Source organism: Gossypium hirsutum, chromosome A12, assembly GCF_007990345.1.
Source record: "Gossypium hirsutum isolate 1008001.06 chromosome A12, Gossypium_hirsutum_v2.1, whole genome shotgun sequence".
NCBI lineage: Eukaryota > Viridiplantae > Streptophyta > Magnoliopsida > Malvales > Malvaceae > Gossypium > Gossypium hirsutum.
Window position 1 is genome coordinate 109,192,257 of NC_053435.1, and position 11,748 is coordinate 109,204,004.

At 32.3% G+C, this 11,748-nt stretch overlaps 2 protein-coding genes across 3 annotated transcripts; both read left to right on the top strand.

The window, feature by feature from the left end:
• The first annotated feature begins 5,687 nt into the window (after positions 1-5,687).
• On the top strand, positions 5,688-8,925 carry LOC107939312 (GDSL esterase/lipase At5g62930). 2 transcript variants are annotated; one of them, XM_016872634.2, is made up of 6 exons: positions 5,718-5,899; positions 5,981-6,058; positions 6,543-6,683; positions 7,417-7,493; positions 8,179-8,343; positions 8,587-8,925. In XM_016872634.2, exons 1-6 carry the CDS (start codon positions 5,801-5,803, stop codon positions 8,753-8,755), a joined length of 729 nt encoding a protein of 242 aa, XP_016728123.1. In that variant the 5' UTR covers positions 5,718-5,800; the 3' UTR covers positions 8,756-8,925. The 2 variants fall into 2 exon arrangements, with proteins under 2 accessions (XP_016728124.1, XP_016728123.1); XM_016872635.2 differs by lacking the exon at positions 5,981-6,058 and having other exon boundaries at positions 5,688-5,899.
• Positions 8,926-9,662: 737 nt separating this feature from the next.
• LOC107939292 (transcription factor MYB98) lies at positions 9,663-11,508 on the top strand. Its single transcript, XM_016872602.2, has 3 exons — positions 9,663-10,460; positions 10,545-10,671; positions 10,750-11,508. The coding sequence occupies exons 1-3, from the start codon at positions 9,802-9,804 to the stop codon at positions 11,311-11,313; spliced, it is 1,350 nt and encodes a 449-aa protein (XP_016728091.2). The 5' UTR covers positions 9,663-9,801; the 3' UTR covers positions 11,314-11,508.
• The last annotated feature ends 240 nt before the right edge of the window (positions 11,509-11,748 follow it).

Consider the following 11,748-nt stretch of genomic DNA (forward strand, 5'->3'; position numbering starts at 1 on the left):
ATAAATGAATAGATGTAATATAGTAAAATTATTATAGAAATAACTAAACTGTAAATAGTATAAGATTTGATATGTGAAATAAACATTGTGATTAAAGGTTTAAATGAAGTGAATAGTGATATTGGCGTGTTTATAAAAGTAAATGCTGAATTTTCATTAATTTAGAAATTAAATTGTAAAATGCTCAAAAAAAAAGTATTAAGTGTGCTAAAATAGTGAAATAAATAATTAAGAAAAGTGCTATATGAAAGTGAATTAAAATCTAAAGTATTCATGTGAATTAATGTACAAAGAGAGGAAGTAGTGCATGTGGTTATAAAATTCCAAGTGAATAAGTAATGTGATTCAAATTGATATATGTGATATGTGAAGTATGTTTATATGAAAGTGAATGTGTGAAATGAAAATATTATGTATATGTTTATGTGATTTAAAATGAACAAATAAAGTATTAAGTAAGTAAATGACTTAGTGAACTCAGAGCACATATGATATGTGATAATGAAATGATTTTGGAGTTGAGAGAGGTTTGGGGTTCGGATGGGAAATGGGCTAGTGTTGTGAGGGTTTGGAGGGGATAAATGAGATACATAATGTGTTTAATGGAGTTTTGTTATCTGATTTTCGTTAAAGGCTACGAGTTTGTTTTAGCTTTAAGCTCTACAATGTATTAAAATTATTAAAACTCCTCTAAGACTCACTAAAGATTGCAAAAGTAATATGTGAAAGTAAATGTGTATGTATAATAATATGTGAAAATAAAGATAAAAGTGAACATGTGAATTAAGTTTTAAATACATATGAATCCGAAAGTTAATTAGTGGTAATATATGTTGAAATTAAGACAATAAGTTATGAAGTTAATTTAAATGATTTTATGTTTTGGAAAAAGAATTAAAAGTTTAAGTATATTAGTGAAAGAAATTACGTGAATAAATATTATTAAAAAATTATTAAATTTATATATATATGGTAAGATTGAACTCAGTTAACTAAACTATTCACGTAACTTAATGCATTTGTTTTAAACACGTAGGTGATAGATAAGTTTTGAAAAGAATTGAAGATTGCACTTTAGTTTGGACCACATCACTCCTCAAGCTTCAAGTTCAATCATTTTGGTATATATATATTTATTGGACTTTAGTTTTGTAACACCCCTAACCCGTATCCGCTGCCAGAACAGGGTTTCGGAGCATTACTACCATTTACAGATTACTAAAAAAAATTTAAATACTTACCGATTCAATGCATCATATAAATAAATATATTACCATTCAATCAACAGTTTGACACTTGTATAAGCATCAAACAGCAACATTGTTAGTATACTTGCACATATCTCATATAAATTCAACATTGATATATCTATTTTCTCGACATATCGCACTTGAGTTTAATAATAGTCTCAACTTACATAATTTCCTTATATCAACATATCAAAGATAATCATATATGTACATGTCATGAAACATATCATGCTCTTACCGTTTCTTCATAAGCATATATCATTCATTTCATTATATCAATATTTCATGCTCCATCATTTCCATATATTTTATGTATATTTATTCCGGTAATAGCTTATATCAAACTTAACATAAATTATATTCCATGTACTTATACTTATTTCGTTTATCTATCTTCATAATTATTTCATATAACCATTCGTCATCTGATACATATTACCTGAATATCAATTGTTCAACAGATGTTAAAACGTCTCCCACCCACGGTCTTATTTATCTTTGACATGATGCCATAGTGTCTTTCAACTATGGTCTTACTCATTTTCTGTCATGTTGCCATGGTATCTTTCAACCATGGTCTTGTTCATTTCAATCACGTTGCCATGGTATCTTTCAACCATGGTCTTACACATTTCATATCAGGTTGCCATGGTATTTTTCAACCATGGTCTTACACATTTCATATCATGCTGCCGTGGTTGAAAGTTGTCTTACACATTTCATATCAAGTTGCCATGGTATCTTTCAACCATGGTCTTACACATTTCATATCAGGCTGCCATGGTATCTTTCAACCATGGTCTTATACATTTCATATCAGAGAGCACACTCCCGCGAACCTCATCCTTACAGTGGGATTACCAGATATAAACTCATAGAGTATTGTCGGGATTACCAGTCCAGGCTAAATCCCCTGCAACGACAATTACTCTAATGAGCTTGGATCTGAATTACCAGTCCAGGCTAAATTCAGACCCTAATTCGGATTACCCGTCCGGGCTAAATCCATTTTACACGTATTCTTCGGGAGGGCTATATCAGAATAGGATCACCCGTCTGGGCTAGATCCTTTTTACTGTCAATTCCTTTTCAGAGATCCATCAAATTTTCCTTTATTCAACTAGGATTTATTTTCAATTTATATCGAGTATTATCAATATTTCATCAAATATCATGAATTGAACATTCAAATCATATTTTCATCACATAACCACATATTTTAAGTATTTAAAATACAATTCAAGTTACACAAACTTACCTCATTGCTTGTTTGTGTTTATAATTTCATTAATCCGATATATTTTCTTTTCCACGATCAAGTCTCATATTTGAGTCGTACGGATCTTTATAAATAAATTTGATCATCATTTTCATTCATTTCATCTTCTAATGCATTTAATTAATGCTCTAGGCAAAATTACCATTTTGCCCCTAAACTTTTAATTAATGACGATTTCGTCCTTAGGGTTAGGAAAATAAAATTCTTGCAATTTAATCCTTATTTCCAGCTATTATTCTCATATATATTGATAACAGTCCATGAATTCTATAAAATATCATAATTTTCCATAATTTCAACACTTTTCAATTTAATCCCTAAAACATGTTTTCCCCCCGATCTTGAACTAAATTAATAATTTCATTCAATTTTGTAATTTAAATAATAAAATAATCCATTTCATACAATTTGGTCATTTCTGAAATTTTTACAAAATTACCCATAAAGTTTTACTTTTATTCAATTTAGTCCCTAAGCCTAAAATATGCAAATTAGCCATGCTTAATGAATATTCATATATGTTTTCCTCCTCCTCCTCTCCATTCCACACCCTTGATGTATGTAGCACACTTGTAAGTAACATTATCTATAATCTTTATTATTTACTTTTATGAATATTCAAGCTGTCCATCTATGTCATAGTCACTAAATTATTTATATCTGGAGCTATAGGACTCCAAATTAAGATCCGATAATTTCCCCTGAAACTAGACTCATATATCTTCTTACCATAAAAATTTCAAAATTTTTGGTTTTGGTTTAGTTAATAAGTACAGTTTATTCTTTAAAGTTACCCCTATTCTGCTGTCTGACAGTTGTGACCCTTCTTCACTAAAAATTAAGTATCTCCTTGTACAAAATTCGAATGATGTTCATATTTGTTTCTATTGAAAATAAACTCATTCAGTATTCTAAAAATATAAATTTAAGCCCCTAATTATTTTTATCCAATTTTTTTTTATGATTTTACAAATTCAGAATAGGGGAACCCGAAATCATTCTGACCTTGTCTCACAAAATTCATCATATCTCATGATTTAGAATTCCATTGCTTACATAATTTCTTCTATAAGAAACTAGACTTAATAATCTTTAATTTCATATTTTATTCATCCTATAATTAGATTTCTACAATTTTTGATGATTTTTCAAAGTTAGACTACTGCTGCTGTCCAAAACTGTTTTAGTACAATATATTAATTACCATGTTATAACATCCTTATTTTCTTTTTCTACACCATTTCTCATCACATTCTCTTATTTTTTTCTTCACTAACATATCAAGAACATAGGACCTTATGTAAGAAAACTCTACTATAACATTATTTCCATGCTTTATCAATAATAACAAACTTAAAAACATATTGAAATCTTGATGTACTTACCTTTTCTTATTGACTTCAATCTTTAACTTGATTTTTCTCTCTCCTTCAGCTTCGATTTCTTGAATCCAACTTGATATTCTTGCTCCCCATCATCTCCTTGCTATCTTTCTCTCTTGATGGCTATGAAAATTCTTTCAATTTTTAGGTGAAAATAATGAATTTTTGGTGGAAGGACTAAATTGTAAAGAAAACAAACTTCTTTTCTTCTTCTTATCTTACGTTAGTTTGCATGGGAAAGGAACTGTGTTGATAATTCTTCATCTTTCCTTCATTTTATACTAAATAAATAATAATATAATAATAATAAACATCTCATAAAATAATATTTATCTAATTAATTAATTTAAAATATCATCAACATAATCATTATATTCTAGAATTCTCTCTCTTACTAATTGACCATTTTGTCCTTCATGATCTTTTAGAATTCCATCCTTGAGTCATCACTTAATTTGGTAAAATTACGATTTAGTCCCTCATAATTTTTTTACCTATTCAATTTGGTCCTAATTCATCATTTTTTCTTGGTTTCTAGATCATTCCACCTTTAAAATATTTTCACCATTAGTCCTTCAACTTTTTTATATTTACACTTCAACCCCTTAAATTTTGAGTATTTACTCTTGTGCAACAAGACTTTTCTCATCTTTGCAATTTAGTCCTTTCTTGAATTAATATATCATAATAAACTTCTCACTATTGACATCACTCAAAAATTCCCTTTTTGTCACTTTATTTCCTTATTTTACTATATCACGGATAATATTTTACTGTAAAAATTTTCGGGGTATTACAAGTTTGACATGTACTTAGGTTTATTAGTTAAAAAAAAGTGAATTATGCATGAATAATAATGTTTTGTACTATAAATTACTTTGATTATAATGAAATAAGAATATGTTTAAGTGGTGAGTTTAGTGTTTCAGTGTAGCAGCTCTTATTCGGGATTGAGTGAGGGGTGTTACAATTTGAATCAAGTATTACTAAGCTTGAATTAAGCTCGAGCTGCTTGAGCTCAGGTTGATAATTACCGAATTGAGTTTAAAATTTTTTCGAGTCGAACTCGAATAATTTACAAGTACCAGTATCACATTTACACCCCTAACTATAATGACCGAGCAATGATGTGCAGTTCTATATGCATTGTAGAGTTTTTTTAATAATATGTTTTTCTAAGCTTATTTATACATGCTTATTTAACCTTTAATTTACTATTTTTTTAGTATTATCACAAAAAAAATCAATTAACTATATAGTTGATTATTGGATAAATATCAAAATTATATATGAACTTTGATATAATGTATAATGTTATACATGAATTTTGGCTTTGTGTAATTTTATACATGGAATTTTAAATTGATTAAATTTTTATAAATTACTAACAATATTATCGAATTAACACCATTTTACATTGATTAAATTTTAATAGCATTAATAATATTTATTAATAAGAAAAAAATTTAACAATACAAATCATAATGATGAAGAAAAATAGATATATAGAATGATAATTAGTTAAGGATAAATATTAAATCTATACATCAATTTTAGTTAAGTGTATAATTTAATTCATATGTATAATTATATCAAATCAAAATTGTAATAAGACCAAAATTAATAGATAATTTTAATATTTATATGTAATTAATAACTAATTATGAATTATGCACATGAAAGTTGGCTTATAGGTATAATTAATAATTACAACAAATAAAAATTTATGTATGAAATTACAAATTAAATTAAAATTGAGTGGTAAATTTGATATTTATCTCTATTATAATATAATCAAATGGAAAGAATGGTATGGTCACTGACTCAGATCATAGCATAAGGTAAGTGAGAGTGAGAGCATCCAAAATCATTTCAACGGAGAAGAAACAATGAGACCAAACATACTCTTATTTGGAGATTCAATTACGCAAGAATCTTTCAGATCAGGCTGCTGGGGTGCTTCTCTCGCTGATGCCTACTCTCGCAAGGTTCTTTTTTCATATTTTTCTTCAAGTATCACCCCTTCTCCTCCTTTTACTCTTCTCCTCTCTATATGTTCTGATTTGCAGGCTGATGTTGTACTTCGTGGCTATGGCGGATACAATACCAGATGGGCTTTATTTTTGTTGCATCATCTCTTCCCTCTTGAAAAGCTCTTCTTCACTTTTTCTGTGAATTTGCAAATGGCGTTGTTGATCTATTAAACTTTAGAATTTTAGATTGTGCTTTTGAACTTTGTTTGATCTCTATAGTAAATGAGAAAATTTTACTGCTAGGCTATAGTTTTAGGTCATTATGTTTATAGATCGAAGACAGATTAGACGGTATGCTCAGCTCAATGCTGTGTATTTAGGGATCAAACGGTTCAGTTTGTAACATATTCCCTGTAGTCTCCCACTTCAGAAGAATGTTTCTACTGTATTGTTGTGGTTGGCTGATCTCGTTTTGCTTCAGTGTTCGAGATACAATCATTTCGTTAATGATAGTTATTCAACATTTGAATATCTTCTTTTGCTTGTTTTGTTTTATCCTGGGAAACTCTACTGTTATATTTTGTTTCTCGTGGCCTTCCCTCATCGTTTTTACACAGGATATTATATGCTGATCCTAGATATATCTTTCTTGTCTCAGGGCTTAACTAAACCTCCAGTTGCTACCACGATTTTCTTTGGGGCTAATGATGCAGCTCTCGCAGGGGGAACCAGTGAAAGGCAGCATGTCCCTGTCGAAGAGTACAAGGAGAACCTTAGAAAAATCGTACGCCATTTGAAGGTTAATTTTTCCATTTCTTCACTATACTTTTTAAGCAACCAGCTTAGCAGGGCAGTCCACTATAGTCGTGTATTTCTTATAGCTTCAATTATTGCACAGGTTTTAGTACCGGACATCCCGAATCTAGGATCCATTCTGCATTATTTTAACAAACATTTTTTCCATTCTGAGAATAAAACAGAAAATAAAGGAAGCGGCTAGTTAATCTGCATGGATAGTGATGATCTATAGCAATGTTGTTAAGGCATGAGCCTAGGCACTGCACTTTAGTGCCAAAACACAAAAGCTGCTTAGACCTTTTTGGGTGAGGCACATTGATTAGGTGCATGGCTATTGCAGCCAAGCGTCTCCCTGTTTGGGTTGGGCTTGGCCAACTTTTACCAATCTTGAACATGTAAAAAGCTTTATTGGAGTTCCAAAGTTATATTTAAACTTGGTTAGTTTAATTTAACTGAGCTTTCAAACGCAGCTCAAGCTGCTAACAAGTTTGTAGAAAACCACAACAAAAATGGCATTGAGCTCACAAATGGTAAAGCTGTAGTCAATGAAATCACAAGTGGTAGAGCCACAGTGAGCAGACAAGATTTAGGCTCACTTTTTGTGAATCCAGCATGTAGGTTCCTGTTCCTGGGTATTTTCATCATCTTCGTACTTCTGATGGGAAAAGGTATTGGAATCTACCTCCTTTTCTTGTGTATGTACTTTTCACTTTATCATCATTGTCTCTCCACAGGAATGCTCTCCCACCATGCTTATCGTGCTTATAACTCCACCACCTATAGATGAAGAAGGGCGCATGGAATACGCACGGTACAGGACATTATTTTCCTTCACACATCTTTACACATAACTATAGGACTTTACCATCTTTTTTAATCTTTTTTGAGATTATGAAGGATCCTTTATGCATCTTTACACATTAACTGCAATGCTGTTATCATCCCTTCTTTTTTCTTTTACTTTGGTTGTCATGAACCTTATCTTGCATGTACTATTATTTGTCTTGTACTAGATTCTTGAACACTGCTTTTAACTTTCAAAGCTGTACGTCTGAAAATGAAACGTTGGGTATCCTTTGCCGTTGACAATCCAGTCATACCACATCTACCAAAATGCTTTTTTTTGCTTACCCAAGTCTCATTACATTACCGTTATGACATTGGCAGTATCACTGGCAACATAAAACTTAATTACATCACCATCGTTAAACAGGCAAGCATGTTAACTTCACTGATAACACTTGCATCAATTTTCTGCCATTTCCTCGAATAGGTGCTACCAAAAGTTTACAGCTTTGCAAAATCTTTGAAAGAGGAAAACGAGAATGTAGAACCCAAATAATGTTACATCCCTTCAGTTTTAAACATTCATGTGCCCTGAATATTCAGGAAGACAGACAAAACTGTGATAAGGACTTCTGTTATGATTATGAAACTGTTACTCCTAATTCTTAGTTCATCATAGCTCAGAAATAATTTTTAATTTGGTTTGACAGAGAAACTTATGGTGAGAAAGCAATGATATTGCCAGAACGAACAAATGAAACTACAGGAGTATATGCAAAGGGGTGCGTTGAACTAGCCAGAGAACTGGGTGTCCGATCCATCAATCTTTGGTCCAAGATGCAGGAAACAGATGGTTGGCAGAAAAAATATCTAAGGTTTGTGCCATTCTAATCTCCTACATTTTAGAATCTTGCTACTACCCCATATCTAAAAATACGATCCTTAGTGAAAGAACTGCATACACAAATAATGGTTCACTAAATCTAATTAGTTTCTTTTTGAGTTTCAACTTGACAAAACTGAATAAACTGTTGGGCTATGAAGCACACCAAACCCTCGAGAAAAATGTTGCCTGTTACGTTAACCATGAAACAAATGCATTTTGATATGTATTTCAGAGATGGGTTGCATTTGACAGCAGAAGGCAATGCAGTAGTGTTCGAGGAAGTTGTGAAGGTTTTCAAGGAAGCATGGCTTGACGCCTCCGAAATGCCGTATGATTTTCCTCACCACTCTGAAATTGACGGGAAGAACCCAGAGAAGGCTTTTCAGCAGAAATGCTTGTAGTTTCCTTCACTTTGTATGCTTCATTTATTAAAACCACATTATTCTAAGGGTTTTACATGTGTTCATGAAAAATAATTACAAATGTTACATTATTTTTGAAATCCAAGTCTTCAATATTTGTATTATGACTTGAAAACCAGTTGTTAGAATGTTAGTGCCTTCAAAGCTAACACATCTAAGCTTTTGTCTTTCCTTTCTGTCATATGGTATTTAAACTTGTTCTTAGTTAATAGGAATGACAATAATGTAAATTAAAGCAGGTAATGTAAGAGTTTAAGACGAATGGGATGCGTTAGTATTCAGTCCGAGTCTATGTCTGACCGTCATCAAGTATTTAATACAGCTATTAATTTGCATCTATTTTTTGTAATGAGAATTAACAATATGGCCTTAATTGCGTTTTTGGATGTTTTCAACTCCTAAATTAAATTCTAGTTCATTGTCTTTTGCTATACCTTGTCCAACAAAAAAAGTTTCACCTTTTACAAGCTTTCTACATGTTTTTGAGAAATTATTACAACATGCAAGGTTGTTTAAGAAATGAAAAGTGAAATTTGTAAATATATTTCTTTATTTCCACCTTCTTTCATCAGTTGGCAAATAGGATCCAAACTGGGGATTGTTCATCTACAAGTGTCTAGAGCAAATTTACCACCAAGATATGGGAACCATCTTTACTGCAAAGAAAGAAAATGTAAAAAGGTTACAAAAGAATATATTAAAAGGTCATTAATTGTTTTAGTATTAATTCAAGTCTCCCAACACTTTGCGTTACTGTTTACCTGATTTTTCCCTTTCGATGTGGTCTTTTTTGTAATAAAATTTTCATATTAGGGGCCAAAGGATATGAACCAGCCAGCCAATCAGCAACTGCCATTTACCCAATTGGAGCATATAGGGTTATAGTAAACCAAGGGCACTGTAATATACTGTGAAAGCAAATGTTGACCGTGGGATTAAGCCTTAACCAACGGCCAAGATCAAAGAACACAGTTAATGCCCTCCCTTATTTCTCACCTTATTAAGGAACTCAAAGCTGACAAGACATGGCCAAAAGGTACTTTACTTTGGTCCTGGTTTCGATTGCATCATCAATGGAGTTTGATCCAAAGCTTAGAGAAAACATGTCCCCTCAACACCAGCATCATCCTATGATGTTGTCTGAAAACAACATACTAAAACCACTCCAAACCACCACTCCATTATCATCATCATCATCAAAGGGTTATTATTTACAGGACTTCCACCACCTTGATGATGATGATGATGATCAGATCCAAGTCAATGTATCATCGTCGTCTTGGAACCCTGTTTTCGGTGTCAATGCTGCTTGTTATGATCCTTTCGATGCCTTCCCTTACGGTTGTTCCACCAACCGTGTTGATTTTTACGAGTGTAAGCCTTTTGCAGCAGATCATAACACTGGTAATTTAAGACATGGACATGTTATGGACAAGTTCCAGAGTAGCGTGGGGTTGTTGAACCTTAGGAACACAATATCTAATGATGTTATTATGATGGGGTCGGATGTTGGTTACCTGCCCTCCTTTGAATTTCCAAACCTTGGGGATGAAGTGTCGTGTGTGACTGCTGAAAATGGTTATAGGGTATTGGTTGATTCAACCAGTTCTAGAATTAGGACAAACTGGAAAGGTCGTAAGAAGACAAATGGAGTGAAGGGACAATGGACAATGGAAGAAGACAGGTAATAAATGGGACATTTAATTAATATGTATTAGAATTGAATTGCTTTTTAATGTATGTTTTATTGGTATTGTTCTGCAAACAGGATGTTGATTCAGTTAGTAGAACAATATGGAGTGAGAAAATGGTCTCATATTGCACAAATGTTGCCTGGAAGAATAGGGAAGCAATGCAGAGAGAGATGGCACAACCATTTAAGGCCTGACATCAAGGTTCATTCACACCACTTTCTTATATTTCTTATTATTATACATGCATATATGTATGTGAGATGAGATTGTTAATTGCAGAAGGACACATGGAGTGAAGAGGAAGACAAGGTCCTAATACAGGCACACATAGAGATAGGAAACAAATGGGCAGAAATTGCAAAGAGGTTACCAGGAAGAACAGAAAACTCCATCAAAAACCACTGGAATGCAACCAAAAGAAGGCAATTTTCAAAGAGAAAATGTCGGTCCAAGTACCCAAGGGGCTCCATCTTGCAAGAATACATCAAAAGCTTGAACTTAGATTCCACCGCCGCCGCCGCCGCGAGATCACATGAAAAAGCTTCAGATGGTGCCGCTGTAAAGGCGGCGGATAATAAAAGTTCAAGCATTAAGCAGCCTCAAGGTTTAGAAATCGGCCCTAGCACTGATCGTTTAGTGCCAGAATATGAATATGATGAGGTTCATGAATTTTCATTCGATGAGAAACTGCTTCAAGAGAGCTGCAGCATTGAGTTGCTGCTTGATCAAATACCCAGTACTGCTGCCACGGCTGATGAAAAAAGCTTTCAAATGGAAGATATGGGAGCAGTCAAGAACGAGATGGATTTGGTGGAGATGATCTCTGCTCACCCTAATATCTAATTACGCCTCTAAAAAACTTGGAATTATTCAAAGTGGAGGGTTTTGATTATGTTTTTTGGTTATATACGGCTTACTTAGAGATGTGAAGATACGTGGTATCGTGAAGAAATATATGCCATGCAAATTTTCAGAAAAATAGATTAAATAATAATTAATTATATATAGTAATTATCTATGAATAAAGGGACTTCTTTTTAAATTTGTTGGAAATGTTGTATGAGTGTAACAATGTAGATTGCATGCTCACCACCGTTGGAATATGCTTATGGAAGCATAAAAATTTTGGCTTTCAAAGAGTTTTTTAAATTTCTTACTATCAACTTTTAATGCAAGAAATAAAGTGCGGTTCAATAAATGTTAATTAACTTTATTCTTCTCTGAAGGATTTGTCGATTTAATGGCAAGATTATTGTAAATATTATTTAAGTGGTAGGG